Raw genomic sequence first — 23,676 nt, 5'->3', positions numbered from 1 at the left:
GAAAGTCACTATTAGAATGTGGTTTGAAGAGTCACCAGGTTGGCCCTAATAGATTAAGGCAGCCTTTTGTTGTTGAGCAGTTACGCGATGTGAAGCAGTGGAGCTCAGCTGTGCTGCCTGACGCCGAAGCTGCAAGCCCACAACAGGAAACCTATACCCTGTGCTATCAGGAGTGGCTTCCTTCACAACGTGCTGGAGCCATTATTTCAGGCACGGTTTCGCCCATTTCCTGCTGCAGGAGGGAAACTCTATTTTTGTCCCCAGGGAAGCTTCCATCCCTGACGACACCCGTCTTGGAGAAGGAAGTGTCCAGAGCATTTATTGCTGAGCTGCTCTGGACAGTTTCCAGTTGACCTCCCCCATAGCTTTTGTCTGTTGTTGTTTTGCAGGTGGACGTGTTTCCTATTACCCAGGATCAGGTGTGTAAGAGAAGCAAACTGATCCCGAATGAAATATTTATTAGTTGGCTGATCATGATGTCAGTGCTGAAAGTCAGAGACCTTGCTTATACTGAAGGTGAGCTGCATAGTTCTGTGTTTTCAGTTTTAACAGTTCACTTACTGGACGACTGTCCCTGATGAAATGATGGAACACTAGCAGGCTGTTCACACTTTTGGGAAACAAGGAGAGTTTCTGTGGACTCGAGTATCATTGACTGGAAATTTACTTTTCAATGAAGCAGGTGAGGTTTTTATCAAATATATTTGATTTGGATGGTTTAAGTGACACACAGATTCTGTGGACTAAGTTGTTATGCACTTATTAAACTGAGAAGTGAATCATACTTTAACTTTACCATAATGCACTGGTGTGATCATGCAGGGTTGACGTCAATATAACCTGGACTAGTCTCACGCCCATTTCTTTTTCAGTCTGAGATTTGACCTTTGACCTTACCATGTTGACACCCTCTTGCCTCTTTCTGCTACAGTGGTTTCAGGATCGGTAGAGCTTCCTCCTGATGAGAACTCAGACACCGTGCACACAAGTCCAGCCACCCACCTCAGATCCTGTCCACACCTTGCTGCCTTTGTCCTCACACACAAACATGATGCTGGGCTATGCCTCAGTCCAACTCTGCAGGAACTGCTGTGACTTGCATCCTGCTTTCCGTGGGACAGAGCGAGAACGAGGTGGTTCCGGCTGCAGGTGAGAGTAGATATAGGATAAGATAAGACGAGATAAGATAGTCCTTTATTCATTCCACAATGGGGAAATTTCCATGTTGCAGCAGCAGTACAAAACAAGAGCAAGATCAAACATTCTGTACAATTTAAAGTAAAATAAAGATGTATCATATACATACATGCATACTGAAGAGGTGATGGGTAATTCCACCATGGATTGACAGGATCACGTACCTTTAAAAGGTTAACTGTAGCAACACCATTAATGAATGTACTGTGACCTGTGTGAGCATATGCACCAAAACAGAGGAGATCCTTCATAAATTAAGTTCTTCTTTGAGTGGATATGAGTGTGTTACAGTTGAAACATTGTCGGGTCAAGGTCAGAGACAACACAGGGGGTTTATTCTTCCCGGCTGTTTGTTGAGGATGTTTTCTCTGTGAGGTGTGGCCCATTTCCTTCACACAGAATGGTGCAGAAGCACAACTATTAGATCACTGTGCCTGAGTTCATTTCGTCAAAGCGGCAGCCAAAACAGATGCATTTAACCCTAAGACATAACAGATGGCCTCAAAAGTACAAGAGACATTTTCATTTAGTCCACATTCAGCTTATTCTAGTTACTGAAATGTTGGGTTATTATTTGGCCAATGTAGTGAGTGTGTGTGTCTCTGTCCTCATATCCACCAGCTGCACTCACACTCAGGGGAAACCTAAGGAAATGAGTATGAGGCACGGTCACGCAGCACAGATGTAGCCCCGTCATCCACCAGATGGCGCCTGAAGCCCCACGTCTCCAGACAGGAGAAGATGCCAAAGGGTCCAGGAGTCCATGCGGTGGTTCCTCAGACACATAAGGCCTCTAGGGTCCGCCTGGTCCTGTAGAACCTAGCTACTACAAATACATCAAGAGAATGAACATCTAAGCATTAGATGCACTGAGGAGGCTGGAGTGAGAAAAGGCAGGAGGAACTAGTTACAACCGATCATGCAAGATTCATGACAGCTCACTTGAAAACAGGACAGGTGAGCAATTAGCAGAATGTGTTTGTTTAGTCCATGTTTGTTACACAGTGAATGGAACATGTTAAAAAGAAATCCGTGGTCGGGCCTCGATGCCGCTACGATGTCCTACATCGCAGAAACCACTGGAGGGTGGTACAACGGCGTTCAAATTAATTTCAAATGAAACAAGCATGCACAAACAAAGGGAAACATAAGCTCAAATCTCTGAACGGTGTGGTCAACAACACAGTAAATTGTGTTGCTTGTTTTAAGCAAATTTAGTGCATGTGTGCGAAATACCTGGGACCTTCTGTTTCCCAGCTGCTCTATCTACGAAGCTACCAGGCCACCACAAAAAGTTTTAGTTTTACTGTGTTTACAGGTAGTTTCACTATGTTTATGTTTATTATGTTTATACGTAGTCTTAGTATTTTTTATAGGTAGTTTTATGTTTTTTTAGGTAGTTTAATGTTTACAGGTAGTTTTACTATGTTTACATGTAGTTTTGTCATGATTATAGATAGTTTTAGTATGTTTATAGGTAGTTTTATGTTTACAGGTAGTTTTATTATGATTACAGGTAGTTTTATTATGTTTACAGGTAGTTTTATTATGATTATACGTAGTTTTAGTATGTTTGTAGGTAGTTTCATGTTTATAGGTAGTTTTATCATCTTTCAAGGTAGTTTAATGTTTACTGGTAGTTTTATTATATTTAAAGGTAGTTTTATTATGATTATATGTACTTTTATTATGTTTATAGGTAGTTTCATGTTTTCAAGCAGTTTTATGTTTACATGTAGTTTTATTATGTTTACAGATAGTTTTATGACCATTATACGTAATTTTAGTATGTTTATAGGTAGTTTTATGTTTACAGGTAGTTTTAATTATATTTAAAGGTAGTTTTATTATTATTATACGTACTTTTATCATGAATATACATACTTTTATCATGTTTATAGGTAGTTTTATGTTTTCAAGTAGTTTTATGTTTACAGGTAGTTTTATTACCATTATATGTAATTTTAGTATGTTTATAGGTAGTTTTATGTTTACAGGTGATTTTATTATGTTTACTGGTGGTTTTACTCTGTTTACATTATGTTTATAGGTAGGTTTATGCTTTCTGGTATTTTTATAATATTTAAAGGAAGCTTTATGTTTACATGTAATTTTAATGGTAATTTTACAATGTTTACAGATAGTTACCTACATTTAATACATTTCTACTTTGCCACTAAACAGGCTGATGGTTTCTTTGTCTGTAGAGATTAAGCGACGACCTGCTGAGACAGTCTTTGCTGAGTGAGGATGGAGCCTTCTTGGTCTTGTTTGTCAGGATGTCTGGTCTGAGCCTTCCAACCAGGTAAAGGTTAGAAGTAACTGTCTAACCTGGCTTCTTGGTTATGTGCTGCTGCAGGAGATGTGTGTTGTACGTAGCAACACATTAAGACGTTTTTGTAGTCCTCACCATGTTCCATTTACCAGAGGTAACAAAGACGTCACTCAGAGTAGTTCCATCTACAGTCTCCACCTAAACCCACCCAAATCTGAAGCCGGCATTTACACACATGCTGTGTATGGACCACAGAGGATCTATTCATGCAGCACACGGCACGTCCTTGGAAACACTCTGCAGACACAGAGCCTACCACTAGCATCTGATGCTAGTGCTGTAGGTGTGAGGTCAGGCCAGTTGAAGTGCAGTGTGTGTGCTGGCTCACAGGAAAGGGGCAGTGATTCGCCTTAATGAGACCCAGTGTTGTGTTTCTCCACAGAGGGCGGAGGAGGAGGGGAAGAGGCACAGCCACAGCAAAAGCCATTCATGGTCAGGATTATACGTGTATTTCTGATGGCATCTTCTGCTGACGACCAAGTCTGAGCGCTGGGGCCACTGCTCACTGCTTCAGTGGAAAACACCATGATTGACTGCGGTGAGTGGAAATTCAGTTTCTAATTATTGAATCGTTAGGACATGATGCAAGAGAAATGTCTGTACAAGTGTACAAGTATCTTCATGAAGGATGAATGTGTTTGTGCGCATGTGTGTGTGTAAATCAATGAATCACAGCCAATGATAACCAAACAGCACAGCGAGGCCTTCGCGTCAGTTAATTTCCAATCATTTACTTCTTTAGTTGATAAGAACAGAGAAGCTGGGACGTTTTATTTGCAGCATGACTGAAAGGTTTCCTTCCTTTTGGCTGTGCTATTTGAGTCCTGCTCTGTGTCACAGACTGGAAAAATCTCCAGTGAAAGCTCCAAACAACACACACGTTGTTGAGCTACCACAGCCTCTGGGCCTGTGGTAGCTCAGTACAGCGTGTTACTGCACACTAAGAGTGCACATGTCCACCCAACTCACCGACTACTGTATCACTAAACAATAATGTTTCTAAAGTGAATGAGACCAAGTAAAAAGCAACTATTTGAATGTGGCTGCTCTAAAGTAATGGGATTTTAGCCAGATCATGATATCAGACCAGCAGCATCACGTCTCTATTAAAGAGCATCAGTGCGTTTTTTTCCCTGAGAGGCTGTCGTGCTTAGTATAATGCATCCAGGGTGCATGCTCCTCTCTGGAGGGTTGAGGTATTATCACTCACTGCAGCCGTTAATGGCCAACTGCTTTAACTAAGCTCAGAGGCTGCTGTGTTTGTATGTGAAGGGTATGACCCAGCTGCAGACATGGGAACTGGGGAAATCTTAGACTTTAAAGCAGGAAGTAAAAGCACTTTCATTTGCTCCACCTACATGACACAGCCTGACTGTTCTAACTGAATTCCCTAATTGCCTTCCAGAGCGTCTCTCTCCATTAGGCTTCGGGCCGACTGGGCTTTCCGCACACACACACACTCTGGCGGCAATGCCTCAGAGATCATCCCACCAGAGAAGGAGAGTCAGCACAGCCGCTACGAGGAGGATGGAGCGGAGACGCATGGACCAAGGAAGGACCATCAGCAACACGAGCAGCAGCCACAAGCACCGCTCCAAGAAGCTGGCCATGCTCTCTAGGTACATCCAGGACGTTCACTATTCAAGCAGGATGCTGCAGCGTATATCTCAGTGAATGCTTTAATGGACTGCTTCTGTCCAGGACCCTGGTGTTGTGTCATTCTAAGCCCAATGATGAGTGTCTGGAGGAGCGTCACATGGGGCAAGTGTCTGACGGGGGCAGGACCTGCGGACCAGTCTGGGACACAGACACAGGGACCCGAGCTGTGGAGAATGGACATTGGAGGACAGGTCACCGTTCCAGCCTGGACATGAGAGGAGGCAGCGAGGCCACAACACGGGGTCCCCGAGAGAATAAGAGGAGCATGAGGAGGTCCTTCAGCATCAAGGTATCAGTGGAGACGTTCTCCTGCATGCTCCACAATGGCTGTCTAAGGCAGAGCTACTGAAAGGATCAATAGTCAGCTCTCAGTTGTTCCATGTGAAGACTGGGCAGCTTCATAAAGACCTTTGACATCCTCCAAAACGTACAACAAGGCTTTACCCTCCACACTGCTCACATTTTAATGCAGATTGTGCTTTTTATGAAGAGAAGAAATTCACTGTTCATGTAAAAACAGAGACGCTAAGCCAGAAATACTTTCACTAAGCTAAATGCTCATGACCACAGAAGGCACTCGTGTTTTCCTGGTGAAGTCACTGCTACTGGAGTCGCGCTGTTCCATTATATACAGATACACATTCAGGTACAGTAGATGCAGTAGTGACTCATGTTGTCTTTGCTATCAGATGTTTGACTTTGTAGCTAGTTGAACACCAGCGGCTGTGCTCTGTGTCCAACCGTCACACGCCTTGTGTTGGTGTGTTGGTAGACGAGCTGAGACTGCTTTGAATGTCAAGCGCTCAGACAAAGACAGGCTTTGTTCTGCAGGATTCCTTCCTTCATAAAACTCCTGTAACACCAGCATTAGCATTTTAATGTTAAAGGTGCTGCAGTGGTTTTATACAATAAACCTCAACATTGTTACGGTGTCATATAGTCACAGATCAAACCTGAGCCTCATCATTATCAGAGACGTGGCTCTGCTCTCACATACAAGGCTTCACCCTCTGAACACTACAGCCCAGTTCATGCGTCTGTAGAACCACTGTAGTGTTTGTTCCAGGCTGTCATGGCTCACAGTGTCACAGAGGTTCTATTCTGCTCTTGTTCACTGTGCGTGTGTTATAGGACAGCAGCATCTGGAAGATGTGTGTAGCAACTCAACCCACTGAGGAGGCTGGTGGGTTGCAAATGACAGGACACGAGCCACATGATGGCACAGGACGACAAAGGTGAGGCATTGCATGCGTTCACTTTCTGTTTAGTTTCATACATAGTACAAAAGAAAACAGACAAAATCACAGTAGAAACCTTGTGTTTTACTGGTGCCATTGAAAGTGTCTGAGGCCTGAAGGCCACGTCACTTCATAGATGTCGTGCCTCTATCTATCCACGTGGGGGCGGCGTCTGTATTGCAAGTAGACACTTTTATAGTCAAGCTCCAACCTTAGCAACAGGGTCCAATGGCGTCATTGCTTCCTGTCTCTGCGCTGTCTGCAGACTCGTTGCTTGTTTGTTGTGCGTTTCTCTGTTTCACCTTGTCTCTTCAGAGGCTGCAGCTTCGTGCGCGCAGACAAACTGGCTCCGTTTAACGGACAGTGTCTAATGGAAGCAGAGGAAGTGAGGAGCGAGGTAACAGCTCCTGACTCATCATGTTGTATGTTCCTCTTCTAATACTTGTCAACACATGTCAGTCAAACAGTTATCAGTGGTTTTCATTATTCAGACTATACCTTACTAAAACATGCACTTATTAAGCTTAATCCTTTGGTCAGTATTTAAAAGCGTCCATCATAACAGTGAAAATCTCAGAGGCACCATTTAGCTTTAATAATTAATATTCACAATTGCATCACTCATGCAGGTCTTTCCCTAAACCACAAAGTGTCAAGTGGAACAGTACTGAGTCCTGTTCATGTTTCTACCCATTGCTTCTCCTTCACTCACTCACACACCGGGGCCTCTCGGCTTCAGCGTCCCGCCCAAGGACACTTCCACACATGAACCGTGACGTGTTCTATGGCTTTAGTACAGGGAATGAAAATGGCTTGATTAGTAACAGTGTAATAGTGGAGTGTATTTTCATTGCTCCTGAGTGTCAGGGTTATTTTAGGACTTAGGACTGCGTTGGCCTGCTGCCAAGTCTGTCTGAGTCACTTTAAGAGCTGTGAAACCCTAACAGCAGAAAAGCATGTGACAGTGGACATCACTGATTCTGTCCCTTTGGTATCGACATGGACCCGGCTACTGTTTGGTTCCAACCAAGGTTCATGACAACACAGACGTTGTGCTGTGCTGGAGTGTAGGGTCCCTCTTTGGTGAGCACTTCCAGATAGTATGAGGCACAAGGGAAACCTCTGCACAACAGTTCCTTGTTGCTGTTGTCTTGTGTATTCTAGGAGATTTCCACAAGTGCAGAAACCTTCCATTCACAAAGTCTAACGCATCCAGCCCTCGTTTTCCCACCTGCTTCTCTACTGGTGTCTGCATATGCAGATGAAAAAATTATGAGCAACAACAACCATCTGAAGGTAGGACTAAAACAAGAATACTTGCATGGTGTTGTTGAAACTGATGCTGTCCTGCTTCACTGACTGTGTTTGTAGTTACCCATCCCAGATGTGAATGAGGACAGAAGCTGGGAAAAAGGAAAAATGGAGCAGACTCCCAGCACAAGGACACGCTCCAGTTCAACCAGTGGGTATCACATACACTATTTTCAAGCCACTTGGGGTCCAAATTCCCAGATTGAAAACTAAACAAATAACTTTAGTCAGAAAGTAAATGTGAAGCAGAAAATGAGAAAGACCAAGAACCAGAAGAATCATCAGCTGCTGATGTAGAAGTTCTCTTCCTGTGTGTTATTCAACTTAAATGAGTAACTAAATGTTCATGACATTAACTGACGGGTAATACGCAGGCGTCCATCCTTACTGGATCGGGGATCTGGACAGCATCATCATGAAGGAGGTGCACGGCGGGCCTCCCCCTGGCAATGCTGGCTTATCTGGAGACAGAAAGTCCCTCTCCCAGCAGCTGGAGAACACACATGTACAGGTAAGGGTACAAGTACTGGTACTGATAGAAGTACAGGTACAGGTTACATGTACTGGTACTGATACAAGTACAGGTAAGGGTACAAGTACTGGTACTTATACAAGTACAGGTACGGTTACAAGTACTGGTACTGATACAAGTACAAGTATGGGTACAAGTACTGGCACTGGTACAGGAACTGAATACCAAACACCTTTTTATTTGGCTGCTACCACACGTTGAGGTGTAGATACAGGTAGATCAACGGTTTTGATCTTACAGTAGGTTGTCTGGAAGCTACAATGTGGTGACGGACATGTAGGTAGCTTTAGCCTCTGACTGCTGAGTATGGGTAGTACTGTGTGTAGTTGGGTAGTACTGGCTAGTACTGTCTAGTACTGGCTGATGCTGCTCGTCTTTCTCCAGCCTGCTCTTCGCCCTGTACGCTCCCTCAGCTCGGCTCAGCTGCTTCACTCCTGCAGCAACATGTGCGGCTTCATCATCTGCAGCATCGTTCTGATGAAAGGCAACGGAAAGGTTGGAAACCCTGGTTGATCCAATATCTCTGGTTCTGACTGTGTGAATGAATGTCTGAATGTTTCTGCTGCTGCTGTTTTAGGGTCTGGGCTTCAGTATCGTTGGAGGGAGGGACAGCATGTGTGGACCAATGGGAATCTATGTCAAAACCATCTTCCCTGGAGGGGCAGCAGCTGCAGATGGCCGGCTGCAGGAGGGTGAGGGTGGAGTTAACCCTGGAGCATTTCTTGATGTGTGTCACTGATGCTGGAGGCTTTGCTCCTTCTGTTCTTCTGTCCATACAGGTGACGAGATCCTGGAGCTGAATGGAGAATCTCTGCATGGTCTTAGTCACGATGAAGCTCTGCACAAATTTAAAGTGAGGAAATGTGTCAGCTCAAAGCTTTAAGTAATTAAGTTTTTGTGTCAAGGAAGAAGTTAAAGTGAAAATGAATAGGAAACAATTGGAAACAAAGTCAAAGGAAGGCAAAAGATTCCTTATAACGAGAATCATAGTAAATTAGAATGAAATGGCTGATTTGTTTTTAAAAGTACATTTTTCACACCTGAGAAGTTTAAGACGACATTTCATCTTGGTGTGATCTTTGAACTGTAGCAGATGAAGAAGGGCCTGCTGACCCTGGTAGTGAGGACCAACCTCCGCGTGGCGGCGCTGTGTGGCCGGGTGCAGCTCGCTCAGCTGTGCAGATCGCGCTCCCTCGGCTCCACCACAGGTTTGGCCAGAGTCACCGCTGAGGCCGACTACAACTACCTGCACACGCTGAGCATTCTGGCCCCCCCTGGTCAAGCCAGAGATCGTGTCATCATGGAGATCACGTTGCAGAAAGGTCAGAGTCACAGATTTCACTACAACCAGCAGCGATAAAACCAAAGTATTTTAAAATTTTTTATTTAACCTTTATTTGACCGGGAAAAATCCCAGTGATATTACAACCCTCTTCTTCAAGGGAGTCCTAGCCAAGATAGGCAGCAGCAAGTATAAAACACAGTTACCAAATATGGTGCCCCTGGGGTTCAAATGGCTCACTATACGACTATAGACATGTTTAACATCAAATTAAACAGAAGAGTCAGGGCTACAACATTATATAAGTATGGTTCATGTGCATCAAACACAGATGAAGATATGATACAATAAACCGTTAGCATGTAGTTAGCATTGTAGCCTGCCCTGGGCTAGTTTGCTACCCATTTATGGGTCTACCGCTGTGGTACTTTATGCAACACACATAAACAAGAGCTCAAATGAAAGCTTTAATCTAAAGGAATCTAAGGATAGGATAGGACATTAGGCATGCTAGCTATCACATGTGGTGAGCTACTGTATGAGCCAAAGAATGACATACGCTAAGCTAATTGCTAGCTAAATAAACAATATACTGTACACATTCAGATATCATCACACAAAGTCCATATTACTGGTGAACTGATAATATTCTCTGTTGTTTCTACCTTCTGGGAGGTTATTCACTCACTCTGTTAACTCTCTAGCCCTCCATCAGAGCTTGTCTGAAGTGATTTATAGGGGGGCAATTTGGTGACATTTTTATTGCACTAGGTCTGTAAAACGCTGTCAACCATTCTTACTGGCTACCAGTCCTGTCACTCTTGTGTTGGTGTTTTTAGGCCAATTCCACAGCTTATAACAAGTAAAGAGACACCTCACTTGCTACAGTCAGTTGTTGGTAGGAGGAGATATGGCTGCACAGACACCTGCCCCCCCCCAGTGGCCTGTACAGCAACAGATTTGGAAATGGTGGACACGAATGAACACCTTCACATTCGTTTAGATTGGTATGGGTAAGTGGTATTTGGATATATTGATCACTTTTATTGCAGTTTTAGGTGGATAGTAGTGGAAACATATAGAATATCCACACTAGGAAACTCCTAAGCTCCCCCCAAGATTTGACTGTTCACATTAAAATTCTGTAATAAAGTTATTACTTGGTACTGCTTCATTTCATCGAAACTAACTTTTTGCTGAGTTCATGTTAACTGATGCTATGATTTCATGGGAGTTTGAAGTCCCATTGGCCTCTGTTTTACTGAGGTATTCATCCTAAAAGTGCATTTCTCTGCATAACTGAAACATTTTACTATTCTATTATTCATAAACAGTGCATTAGTAACAGTGCAGTAGTAACAAGTAAAATTAACTGTGCAGTTGATTTCATCAGAAAGGTGCCCAATGGACAAAAGCCCCTTTACCCAGTTCAATACGGGCACATGGTACTAGGAGCGACAAATAATCCTTTGAACATAAAGAATAGGGCTCCCCTCTTCTCTGTACAATTAAAGTGCATACTGTACACTAAATTGCCAAAAGTATCTCCAAACGTCATGTGGCTTCAGATTCATATTAGCTCAAGAATAGCGCACTTAGAGCTTCATGGAATGGGTTTCCATGGCCAAGCAACTCGCACAAGCCATACATCACCAAGTGCAATACAAGGCGTTGAATGCATGGTACTGTATAAAGCGCGCCGCCACTGGACTCTAGCGCAGTGGAGACACATTCTCTGGAGACTTCTCCATCTGGCAATCTGATGGACGAGTACCAGAACCCTGTGGCACCCCCTCCAGACCATCATATTTAAAGCAGAGTCCTATTACTAAGGTATTTTGTAGATTTGTAGAGAGTCGTGACTGAAGAAGTCAAGGTTGTCAAAAGCTTTTGACAAATCAATAAAAAGTGATGCACAATGATGTTTCTTCTTCACTGCAGCAATAATATCATTTATCACCTTCATTGCAGCTTTCATGGTACTGTTTTTTTTTTCGCTGAAACCCAATTGGTATTTAGATTAAATAGTGTAGAAATGTAAAAAGTCCTTTGCTTGCTCTGCCACAAGGGCTTCCAGAATTCTAGCCAGTAATAGAGACAAATTAGATATTGGTCTGTAATTTGTTAAAATCGCAGAGTCACCCCCTTTTAATTAAGGGGCAACAAAAGCAGATTTTCATATTGAAGGAATTTCCTTTTTTCCATTGTAAGATTAAAAAGAATTATAAGAGGCTATTGTCATGATCTGTGTTTTCGTTTCTAGTTGTTTCCTGTCGTCACGCCATGTCCTGTTTTATTTTGTTAACTTCCTGTTCCAGTCAGCTGTCCACTTACCGGTTCTCAGTATCCACACCTGTCAGTAATTATGTAATCATCCTGTGTATTTAGCCACCTCCGTTTCCCATAGTCCTTTGCCAGATTGTCGTGTTTCATCAGTGTTGCGTGTTTCTTGAAGAGTCCGAGTTTCCTTAGTGTTCCGTGTTTCCTGAGCGTTCCTAGTTTCCCGTGTTTCCCGAGTTTTCGTGTTTCGTGTTCCGTGCTCCTCGTGCCTGTTCCTGTTTTGCCTTGCTCCGCGTATCCTGTCTGTAAACGAACCTGGACTAACTACCTGACCGTGAGTTTGCCTTATCCCTGCCTGTACTTTTGCCGTGATCATTTTGTGTATGACCTGGACCGTCTGACCTTGCCTTGGGAATAAACCTCTGTTTGATCATAATCCCGCCTCCGTGCTGTGCATGTGGGTCCGCCGCCTGCCCGAGTCCTGACAGAACAATCTGGCCACACTTGGACCCAGCCAGCACTTAGCCTCCGGTCAGGTCAGTGACTGTTTTTTCCCCCCTTGTTTTCGTACGGCGAATATTCTTCTCCCGAGGGAGCATGGAATTCACCTGCGCCGAGCTACCCAGCGACCTACGTGATTATTTCAATATCCTCGCGGAGGATTACCGACGGGCGATTAACCCGGAGAACCAGCGTAGCGCCGTTGAGGTGGCGATATTGACGCTGGAGGACGATGACAGCGCGTTAGAGCGCCCCAGCGTTCGTCGCCTCTATGAGCGACTGTGCGCGAGGTACGAGGAGTTAAGCGACGCGCTCCGCACCACGCCAGCGCCGGTCGCACCGCCGATGGTTTCGGTTTCCTCCTCCCAGCCCCGTCGGACCGTCGTGTCTGCACCAACCTGCCCAGCTCCATGGTTGTTCCGCTGGGAGGATTTCCTGCACTCACGCGGTCCCCCGTCTCCAGTTCAGCCGCGCGCTGTTCAGTCTCCAGCTCAGCCGTGTGTTGCCCAGTCCCCAGCTCAGCCGTGTGTTGCCCAGTCCTCAGTTCAGCCGTGTGTTGCCCAGTCCCCAGCTCAGCCGTGTGTTGCCCAGTCCCCAGTTCAGCCGTGTGTTGCCCAGTCCCCAGTTCAGCCGTGTGTTGCCCAGTCCCCAGTTCAGCCGTGGTGTTGCCCAGTCCCCAGTTTCAGCCGTGTGTTGCCCAGTCCCCAGTTCAGCCGTGTGTTGCCCAGTCCCCAGTTCAGCCGTGTGTTGCCCAGTCCCCAGTTCAGCCGTGTGTTGCCCAGTCCCCAGTTCAGCCGTGTGTTGCCCAGTCCCCAGTTCAGCCGTGTGTTGCCCAGTCCCCAGTTCAGCCGTGTGTTGCCCAGTCCCCAGTTCAGCCGTGTGTTGCCCAGTCCCCAGTTCAGCCGTGTGTTGCCCAGTCCCCGGTTCAGCCGTGTGTTGCCCAGTCCCCGGTTCAGCCGTGTGTTGCCCAGTCCCCGGTTCAGCCGTGTGTTGCCCAGTCCCCGGTTCAGCCGTGTGTTGCCCAGTCCCCGGTTCAGCCGTGTGTTGCCCAGTCCCCGGTTCAGCCGTGTGTTGCCCAGTCCCCGGTTCAGCCGTGTGTTGCCCAGTCCCCGGTTCAGCCGAGCCCTGTTCAGCCCCCGGTCCAGCCGAGCCCTGTTCAGCCCCCGGTCCAGCCGAGCCCTGTTCAGCCCCCGGTCCAGCCGAGCCCTGTTCAGCCCCCGGTCCAGCCGAGCCCTGTTCAGCCCCCGGTCCAGCCGCGCCCTGTTCAGCCCCCGGTCCAGCCGAGCCCTGTTCAGCCCCCGGTCCAGCCGAGCCCTGTTCAGCCCCCGGTCCAGCCGAGCCCTGTTCAGCCCCCGGTCCAGCCGAGCCCTGTTCAGCCCCCGGTCCAGCCGAGCCCTGTTCAGCCCCCGGTCCAGTCGAGCCCTGTTCAGCCCCCGGTCCAGTCGAGCCCTGTTCAGCCCCCGGTCCAGTCACGCTCAGTCCTTGTCCCAGTCAGAGGGCACCGTCCGTCTGACAACTGTTAGTTCCACCCAATCAGGCCCGACGTCTCCCCCGTCGAGCTCGGCAGCTGTAAGCTGTCATGCCAGCTCCGGAGGGGACGCCGTTCCAGTTCCTGTCGATCCGTTAGGGGTCGTTCTTGTTCCTGTCGGCCATGTTGCGGCCGTTCCAGTCCCTGTCGGCCATGTTGCGGCCGTTCCAGTCCCTGTCGGCCATGTTGCGGCCGTTCCAGTCCCTGTCGGCCATGTTGCGGCCGTTCCAGTCCCTGTCGGCCATGTTGCGGCCGTTCCAGTCCCTGTCGGCCATGTTGCGGCCGTTCCAGTCCCTGTCGGCCATGTTGCGGCCGTTCCAGTCCCTGTCGGCCATGTTGCGGCCGTTCCAGTCCCTGTCGGCCATGTTGCGGCCGTTCCAGTCCCTGTCGGCCATGTTGCGGCCGTTCCAGTCCCTGTCGGCCATGTTGCGGCCGTTCCAGTCCCTGTCGGCCATGTTGCGGCCGTTCCAGTCCCTGTCGGCCATGTTGCGGCCGTTCCAGTCCCTGTCGGCCATGTTGCGGCCGTTCCAGTCCCTGTCGGCCATGTTGCGGCCGTTCCAGTCCCTGTCGGCCATGTTGCGGCCGTTCCAGTCCCTGTCGGCCATGTTGCGGCCGTTCCAGTCCCTGTCGGCCATGTTGCGGCCGTTCCTGTTCCCGTCGGCCATGTTGATGCCGTTCCTGTCTCTGGTCCCGCTCCCGTCGGCCAAGTTGAGGCCGCTCCCGTCTCTGGTCCCGCTCCCGTCGGCCAAGTTGAGGCCGCTCCCGTCTCTGGTCCCGTTCCCGTCGGCCATGTTGAGGCCGCTCCCGTTCCTGTCGGCCCGAGAGAGGTCGTTCCAGTCCCTGTCTCCCTCGGAGCCACAGCGCCCGCCGGCCTCCAGGAGGAGGCGGCGCCTGCTGCAGTTCCTGCGCACCTCCAGGAGGAGGCGGCGCCTGCTGCAGTTCCTGCGCACCTCCAGGAGGAGGCGGCGCCTGCTGCAGTTCCTGCGCACCTCCAGGAGGAGGCGGCGCCTGCTGCAGTTCCTGCGCACCTCCAGGAGGAGGTCGCGCCAGCCGCAGTTCCTGCGCACCTCCAGGAGGAGGTCGCGCCAGCCGCAGTTCCTGCGCACCTCCAGGAGGAGGTCGCGCCCGTCGCAGTCCCGGCGGACCTCCAGGAGGGGGTCGCGTCCGTCGCAGTCCCGGCGGACCTCCAGGAGGGGGTCGCGTCCGTCGCAGTCCCGGCGGACCTCCAGGAGGGGGTCGTTCCCGTCGCAGCTCCAGCCGCACCTGCATCGGTTCCTGGCGGCCCGGCTCCGGCCGCACCTGCATCGGTTCCTGGCGGCCCGGCTCCGGCCGCACCTGCATCGGTTCCTGGCGGCCCGGCTCCGGCCGCACCTACACCTGTCTCTCGTCGCGGTGGTCCAAGGAGGACGCCGCTGGTTCATGTTTCTCGTCGCGGTGGTCCAAGGAGGATGCCGCTGGTTCCTGCCTCGTCCTTGGCTCGGCTGTCGGACTGGTGGCCTCGCCCTCGGCGCATCCTGCTGCTTGGATGGCGCTGCCTCCTGCGGCGCCGTCCGCCTCAACTCCTCAGCCTCCTGGATCAGCGTCCGCCAGGAGGACATCGCCGTTGGGGGGGATCCCCGTGGACGCTGGCCCAGCCCAAGGGCACTGGGTGTGCCCCTCTGCCTCAGCGGCGGCTGGGCAGGATCTCGCCGCGTCTCCACCCGCCTTAAGAGGGAGCGGCGAGACATCGTTGTTGTTTTTCCTGGTCGTGGACTTTTGTCGTGTCATGTGGACTCTTGTTTTGGCCCTCCTCCGGTCCTCCCTCCACCCACCCTGCTCGTTTGCCTTGAGGGGTTGGGTTTCGGTCCCTCCTCCTGGGACCACCCTCCGCCCGCCCTGGTTTGGGGGGGGGGGCTTCCGTGGGCGCCGTGGAAGGCGCCATGGGGGGGGGGTACTGTCATGATCTGTGTTTTCGTTTCTAGTTGTTTCCTGTAGTCACGCCATGTCCTGTTTTATTTTGTTAACTTCCTGTTCCAGTCAGCTGTCCACTTACCGGTTCTCAGTATCCACACCTGTCAGTAATTATGTAATCATTCTGTGTATTTAGCCACCTCCGTTTCCCATAGTCCTTTGCCAGATTGTCGTGTTTCATCAGTGTTGCGTGTTTCTTGAAGAGTCCGAGTTTCCTTAGTGTTCCGTGTTTCCTGAGCGTTCCTAGTTTCCCGTGTTTCCCGAGTTTTCGTGTTCCGTGCTCCTCGTGCCTGTTCCTGTTTTGCCTTGCTCCGCGTATCCTGTCTGTAAAAGAACCTGGACTAACTACCTGACCGTGAGTTTGCCTTATCCCTGCCTGTACTTTTGCCGTGATCATTTTGTGTACGACCTGGACCGTCTGACCTTGCCTTGGGAATAAACCTCTGTTTGATCATAATCCTGCCTCCGTGCTGTGCATGTGGGTCCGCCGCCTGCCCAAACCCTGACAGCTATAGAATCAGCTGCCAGTTTCAAAAAGTAAGGATCTATTAAACTAGGTCCAAAAGGTTTTCTATGGTCTATCTTTTTAAGAGCTTTATGGACTGCCTGAACAAAGAAAGGTGCAAAAATTAAAAGGCAGTGTTCTTTCTGATATCTGTATAAGGTGTCACAGAGACTGCTTCCACAGAATCAAACAAGGAGCCAGAAGATATAAAATGCTTGTTAAAACAATTTGATATCTCTATTCTATCATAGACAGGAAATGGGCCCTTTAAAGTGCTACTAGGTAAAGCATAGGAGCTTTTACTCACTGAAAGAGACTTTATAACTTTCTAGAATTTCTGTGGATTATTACCTTTTGATTTCTGCTTCACTTGTCCAGAGGTTGGTGTCGGCCTGGGTATCGGACTGTGCTGTGTCCCGTCCGGGGATGGATTTCCTGCCATCTACATCCACACGCTGTCTCCTGGATCGGTGGCACACATGGACGGTCGCCTCCGGTCAGACTTACAACTACTGTACTGTATGTCAGTGCCTTTTTGCTTCCACTCTCCTCCTGAACTTCTCTCTGAATTTAGGTTCGGGGATGAGATCATGGAGATCAACGGCACCGTGGTTTACAACATGGCTCTCAATGACGTCTACACAGTGCTGAGCCAGTGCAAACCCGGCCCAGTCCCCGTTATCATCAGTCGCCACCCTGACCCCAAAGTACGCATCCCATCGGGGGCTGAGCTCTGGACACTGTAATGTCTGTGTCTAGTGATGCAGCAACATGAGCACTGACGAGTGGTGATCCAACCCGTCCTACGCTTTATAAGTCCATTTAACTGTCACCAGCAGACATTTGTTGGTGAGATGAAGGTGTAACAGTGTTTGTCTGCTCTTGTTCATTCTACCAAAGGTCTCAGAGCAGCAGCTGAATGACGCCATCACACTGGCCGTGGAAACCAGCAAACGGAAGAAAGAAAAGAACCAGTGGAGCATCAACGGTAAATACCCACATGTTCTTCACTGTTTAGTCTTTCTAGTGTCTTTAACATTTTGTCTGTGTCAGCTCTGCGTAGAGCCGAGCCCTGTTCTCGCAGCCATCAGAGGTGTGAGCGCTGTCAAGCACAGAAGACTCTGAGCAGCTCCTGCAGCGATGCCAGCGGACTCCAGCGCAACTTCCTCACGATCTACAAGCTCCATAAGCACAAGCTGCCGGCCCGCGTCCAAAGCCTGGACACGGCTACGGTGAGCGCTGACGCCGAATAGGATAAGTGTTTACTTTGATGCATAGTTGCATCTCATCATGTTTGTGTAGTCTGTCATAGAAACGTGGCCTGACAGCAGACTATCTGTGCCCTTGTATCCCGATGAAGACTATAACATCCCATACAGCGTCAGTCAGCAGACGCTGAGTCAGGTGAGTTCTCCTCCATTCTGCAAAGCTGCTCCTGTTGTTGGTGTCCATGATCACTGGGTCTGTGAGGTCATGATGAGTGTATAATGTAGATACACTTGGATTCTACCATTTGCTGCATCATCTGATTTGGAATCTGCCTCACACAGACCAGTAACACTCTGGCTGGTGGTGGTGTCAGTGGCCCACTGGTCCACTCAGGTAATAAGTCTGTGAGTACAGGGCCGATACTGCCGGGCCCAGAATGTGACCAGTGAAGAGGGTTACAACGGAGACTCCAGCGGCTCCAGCAGAGGATCCCCAGTCAGAGGAGGAGGCAGCTGCCAGGTACAGCTTAGTGAGCGAGGGAGATTAGCACCTGCAGCCAGCAGGATGTGGGTCCAAAGACGAGCAGTGAACGTTTCTTTCCCTTGTTTTAAAAGCTTCTTCTCCCATCCTGAGGAGGCCACAGCGTTAGAACTACTCCTGGTAGTAAACCTCCAGCAGTGATTATTAGGATTGGCCAGGACGCTGCTCCTATCACCTTACAAGGTGCAGCTGGAGGCTGTTGGTGCTAACTTCCATATGTGGTCTCTTAAGGTGATAGTGATGCATTAACCTTCAATAGACAATGACACTCACCACCTTCCACCCTCTGCAGCTCTTCAGCATTTGCAAGGTCTTACAAATGATCCTGAGGTTGCTCTTAAGGACCGTATGTGAAGCGTGAATGCATTCTGTGAAACTGTTTCTGTCATGATGTTCATGTGTTTATTACCATGTACTGACCCAATGCTGGCTGTTTGTGGGATCTGTTGGCTTTTACTTAAGTGAAAGTAGGCACTGTGTAAACACACCGTATGTATTTACACACTCATTTTATTTTGGGTTTTAAAGTGATAAAGTTCAAACCTGTCCAGGTGGAGGCTCTAACTCTTGCACATGTGCTTAAGCAGCGTCTGTGTTTGCAGTGGATGGTGCTCGTCCTACTTCATGTATCTGTGGGTTTGTGTGCATGGCAGCGATGCTAAACGTGCATGTGTGTGCATGCACCACGTCCGCTGGGTGGAGCAGCAGTAGATGAATGTGGACCCGTGTCGTAGCGGAAGCAGACAACATCATTGCACTTCTCTGTGGCTGCTGTTAGAGAAGCTCTGGTGACACAACGCTTCCTGTTTGTGTGGCAGGAAGGAGAACAAATAAGAGAACAGCCGGAGGGGATTCATCCAGACTCTGCAGCCAGCTGCACCAGCAGTGGACCACGCACAGGTAGGAGCCGAGGCCTCACAGCCACACGGTCCGTTAGACGGCGGATCAAACAAAACACAGTCTGGTGCCATTTGCGTTTCATTTCCTGCTTGATTTCCTGTTTAAAGTAGACTTTGTACAGTGGACATATGACGGCATTGGTTCTGGAGCTGCGGCAGTGGATGTGATCACTCGGGCTCTAATAAACACACTAGCACAAGAACATGAAATGCTTGAGGCAACATGTTTTACAGTGGAGCCACCGCACCCTCAACCCGCCTGACCAACCAGAACCAGGCACCCAGATGCTTAATTTCACACATATAATAACCAGAAGAAGGTGTTGTTGACCGTCTCACTAATCACTGAAAACGAACCACTGACCCACATATGTCCACAGCAGCTTGGTCACCTCACAGAACCACTTGGGCTCCAGCTGCAGGTCTTTGTGTGGAGCTGATTCCAATGCTGCTGCTTCCCTAGCTTCCTCCCTCTCTTCACACACGCAGTGGGTTAACTGGTATCTGGTATATGTGATGGAGCTGACTGGTGAACCCAGCCTTTCAGCCAAGGGATGGACAGTGACCAACAGTTAGAACAGTATAAATACTATTACTACTGTGTATATAATACTACTGTGTAGTGGGTGACACAAGCATCAAGCACCGCCTCTAAACTCTCTCCTCTCTGTGTTGACCAGCTGAGCTCTGCTTACGGCCAAACAGACGAGGTCTCAGAGGGCAGGCTTGCATGCAGCAGCAGCTGCACGACCCCTGGATTCGCTGCTCACCTCCACTGCCTGAGATCCACCAGCATTCCCATCGCCACACTGCTGACGCCGCCCAGCCCATCAACCTCCACCCCCACACTGCCACCATGAGCGACGGAAGCCACTGTGCCGAGCTCAATGGGACGAACCTGGAGGGAAAAGATGGTCTGTCTGATGTCACTTCTGGTGTGAGTGAAACCTGCCCAGAATCAAAGAAGGCACCGCCTGTTGCACCCAAACCTGCATGGTTCCGTCAGAGCTTGAGGAAAATTCGGGATGAGCAGGGCCAAAAGAAGCCAAATAAATCTGCCGTGGGCTTCAGCAGCGGCTTCGGTGTCAGATCTGCTTCATCTGCAGCCAGCATGTCAATCAGGCAGAAGATCCACTCGTTTGAGACCTTCTCTAATTCTGAGAGTCCAGAGAAAGGGGCCAACAAGAGACCGGCAGCCTCCACACCCCTCTCTGTGGTGGAGCAGGATTCCAAAAGTCTCTGTGCATCACATGAAGCTAACAAGGAGTCAGCATCAAAGCAGTCTGTGGTTGGAGAAGCAGCAGCAGATCTCACACCTGAACTGGATTCAAGAATAGATGATTTTCACTCTGCTCCAGTGTTGGAGCAGGAAGCGGTATTAACCGTAAAACAGGGGCCTGACAGAGAAAACGTAGACGTGAGCAGAACCACCGAGTTCAGGGGACTAGTCCCTGCATCAGTTACAAGATGCAGCGAAGATGACAAGGAAAATTCTTATGAGGGAGCAGACGAGTCCGGAGCCCAGAACCACGGAAAGCTGCTGAGCATCAGTGATGAGGGCGGCTGCCTGAGAGGCCTGGAGGCAGAGAGCCTAGGGCGGATCCTCACCTTCAGCAACCAGGTACGGAGCCGCTCATCCATTGCATTGTCATGTTAGCTGTTGTCCTGCTATTTTGTGAGCAGTCACATCATCAGGCAGGTACCTGACAACTCAGACTCTACATCATAGGTCTGTTTCTCATGAGAGTGAGAAAGGTGTTTGTGGGAACAGGAGCTGTGACTGTGGGTGAAGCTGGTGCTTTTTTCTGTTGAGTTCATATCATGTGATTTCTGTTGCAGGTGTCACAGGCTCTGCTACGTTCTCTGCCCAAGCGAACCGACTCCCCAGGTCCAGCAGAACCCTCATCGGTGGACTGTACCGACCCGGAGGAGCCCAGGACGGAGCACGACGGCGCTGACAGAGGCTTCTCTCTCAGGTACCGTCAAAAGGAAGGCCAACGGCTGTGCTGTGTTGGGGAGGAAGTGGTTTCCAGTTTCCTGTTTCATGAGGGTTGTGTTGTCAGAACATGGGTGAATGTGTCATGTCATCTTGAACGCAGCTTGGCCACGCTGAGGGAGGTGACCATCGAGCGAGGGCAGGGAGCTTCAGCTGCTGAGGCTGCAGCCAGTGCTGCTTGTGCTCACTCCGTCATCTCATCCATCCCTTCGGAGGAAATACAGGAGATGATACAGGAAGTCAAAGCTCTGGATGAAGACACACTGAAGGTAACTACAATGTGATGGAAACATTATTTCCCTTGACTCTGAACACATTCATTACATTGCATCCAACCACAAGCGCGCTTTGTCAATGACACATTAATGTCTCTTTTGCAGCAGCTGGTTGACATCCAGGTTGTAATTCTGCACAAAGAAGAGGGAACTGGGCTTGGTTTCAGCATCGCTGGAGGCTCTGACCTGGAGAACAAAGCTCTCACAGTAAGTGACCACCATGGGGCCACTTTATTAGGGACATCTGCCAAGGCTGGTTCAGCCTTTTGTTTTTTTTGTTATTGGTGTCACATATTTTAGTGCAATAAATAATGAGATGGATCAAGTGGTCCTGTATGACTTGAACAACAACTCAGAGTTCCGAAGAAACTGCACAACAATGGATCATAATAATGGTGTGTCACTGCAGTGATGTTTAGAGTGATATATCACATCAACAAGTAGTTTTTTTTTCAGATTTCCACTTTATGACACTTTTTTCATCACATACTTTATCATGAAGTGTTTTGTTTACATACTGTACTATACTATGTCTACTATACATCACTACAGTACCACTAACAGAATCCCAAGGTGGGTTTCAAACCTGAGACTCAGCTGCTGAACACAGTTCCCACTGAGCCTCCAATCTATTGTACCATTTCTTCAGTATGACACATGGAGTTTTTTAGCCTGCCTAACACTGGTGTAGTTGTAGCGATGAGCCCAATGATAGAAGTAACTCATTGTGCAGCCTTAATAGGCAGCTAGGGAATCTGTCTTCACTTAGCTTAGTGTTAATGTCATAGCTGCAGGTTGTGCACCGTGTTTTGTTCATGTCTTAAGTAGTATTTATTCAAGATTCAAAAAACTTTATTAATCCCAGAGGGAAATTTTTTTCACCCTTTGATCGCTGTCACAGTTGGAGGTACACACAAGAAGGAAGGGAGATTAAAAATAAAAACGCTAACACATCTACACACACTCCCATCTCATTACTAGCTAAAGTTGTATTATACATATTATTGCCCAGATGAAGATCAACCCTCACAGACAGAGCAGGAGTTGTACAGGATGAGCCTCCTCAGGAAGTACATCCTGCTCTGAGCCTTCTTGTTCACAGCTGAGGAGTTCTTTTTTCAGTCCAGTTTATTTTCCAAGTACACTCCCAGGTGTTTGTACTCGGTCACCACCTCCACCTCTTCATTTTTAATAGTGATAGTAAATGTATTGATCATCTGATAGCTAACAGGTCAGATTATTAAATGGACATATAAAACTCTGTGCCCAAGCTGAGACTCCCTTTGTGCTTTATCTTAACAAGCCTCATCTGTCTGATCTCGGCTCAGACCTGCTCCTCAGTAACCCATTTTTTCCGTCACATAAAGTGCACATGTACAACAGTAAATCTAAGCCTTGTGTGAACCAACGTGCACAGGTGTGTGTGATGCTGTTTGTTGTCTATGCAGGTCCACAAAGTGTTTCCCAGTGGTTTGACGGCTAAGGAGGGAACCATTCACAAAGGAGATGAAGTGCTGTCTATTAATGGACAAACTCTGCGTGGCGTCACTCACACTGATGCCACTGCTGCTCTGCGTCAAGCTCGAAGCTTAAAGCTGGCTGTGGTGGTCATCTGCAAGAAGGCGGAGGAGGAAGGAGGAGCAGGAGCAGCAGGTCTGTCATGGATCTAAAGACAATGTGTAGGATGTAAACACAGCTGCTCAGCAAGGTCTCCTCACATTTTGTGTTGCAGTGGAGGTGCAGGGAGATCTGGTGAGTGTGGAGCTGGAGAAAGGAGCTGCAGGAGTCGGGTTTAGTCTGGAAGGAGGAAAGGGCTCGATCAGCGGAGACAAGCCTCTAGTCATCAATAGGATCTTTAAAGGTGAACTTCAGTTCACTTACTGGCAAAAACTGGTTCAAGGTGAAGGTAAATTAAATGGAAGCTCATTGTGTTCTTGATTTGTTGACTCATGTTTGTGTCAGGGGGAGCAGCAGAGCAGGGTGGCCTTCAGAGTGGAGATGAACTGCTGCAGGTTCAGGGAGTCAGTCTGCAGGAAATGAGTCGCTTTGAGGCCTGGAACATGATCAAGTCTTTACCTGAAGGAGCCATCACAGCCGTGATCAGGAGGAGAGAATCACACAGCAACTGAGTTCATAAATCATCTACTGAATCACCTTCAAAAATATAATCCGCTCATTGTGATCCGGCCGTCAACAGACTGACAGCAGCAGTTATGAAGCAGCTCTTCCATTGACCTTCCACTCTGCGTTCAGTAGCTACATGCATGTTGTCAGTGTGTCTATTCTTAAATCACATCCCACAAAATGAAATGATTTGTAAGAAGGTACGATTAAACACGCTTCACAAAACCAGTTTCAGCTGTTGGAGGAATCCATGAGTCATTACATCCTTCGAGTCCACAACATGATGTTCAGCTCTTTAATTTCCTATTATCGTAA

At 48.5% G+C, this 23,676-nt stretch overlaps 1 protein-coding gene across 5 annotated transcripts; it reads left to right on the top strand.

The window, feature by feature from the left end:
• Positions 1–435: 435 nt before the first annotated feature.
• il16 (interleukin 16) lies at positions 436–23,589 on the top strand. Of its 5 annotated transcripts, none has more exons than XM_029143591.3 (31): positions 436–682; positions 932–1,149; positions 1,819–2,154; positions 3,405–3,502; positions 3,625–3,822; positions 3,915–4,070; positions 4,938–5,151; positions 5,234–5,480; positions 6,323–6,426; positions 6,745–6,826; positions 7,594–7,725; positions 7,801–7,891; positions 8,115–8,251; positions 8,657–8,767; positions 8,850–8,964; positions 9,052–9,125; positions 9,363–9,594; positions 16,697–16,814; positions 16,893–17,025; positions 17,219–17,306; positions 17,372–17,550; positions 17,621–17,722; positions 17,942–18,046; positions 18,886–18,967; positions 19,647–20,587; positions 20,806–20,942; positions 21,066–21,231; positions 21,346–21,444; positions 22,686–22,890; positions 22,970–23,098; positions 23,200–23,589. In XM_029143591.3, the coding sequence occupies exons 6-31, from the start codon at positions 4,058–4,060 to the stop codon at positions 23,364–23,366; spliced, it is 4,203 nt and encodes a 1,400-aa protein (XP_028999424.1). In that variant the 5' UTR covers positions 436–682; positions 932–1,149; positions 1,819–2,154; positions 3,405–3,502; positions 3,625–3,822; positions 3,915–4,057; the 3' UTR covers positions 23,367–23,589. The 5 variants fall into 5 exon arrangements, with proteins under 5 accessions (XP_028999424.1, XP_028999423.1, XP_055363301.1 ...); XM_029143590.3 differs by having other exon boundaries at positions 447–682; positions 9,366–9,594; positions 21,343–21,444; XM_055507326.1 differs by having other exon boundaries at positions 448–682; positions 21,343–21,444.
• Positions 23,590–23,676: the final 87 nt, after the last annotated feature.

This window comes from Betta splendens, chromosome 3 (genome assembly GCF_900634795.4).
Source record: "Betta splendens chromosome 3, fBetSpl5.4, whole genome shotgun sequence".
NCBI classification, from domain to species: domain Eukaryota; kingdom Metazoa; phylum Chordata; class Actinopteri; order Anabantiformes; family Osphronemidae; genus Betta; species Betta splendens.
Note: the sequence above shows the minus strand (reverse complement) of the source record. Positions and strands in the feature narration are given on the sequence as shown.

Coding starts and splice junctions, on each gene's coding strand:
- il16 (XM_029143589.3), top strand. Junction 7,726..7,800: donor GCAACAACAACCATCTGAAG/GTAGGACTAAAA, acceptor CTGTGTTTGTAG/TTACCCATCCCAGATGTGAA. Junction 9,595..16,696: donor GGAGATCACGTTGCAGAAAG/GTCAGAGTCACA, acceptor TCACTTGTCCAG/AGGTTGGTGTCGGCCTGGGT.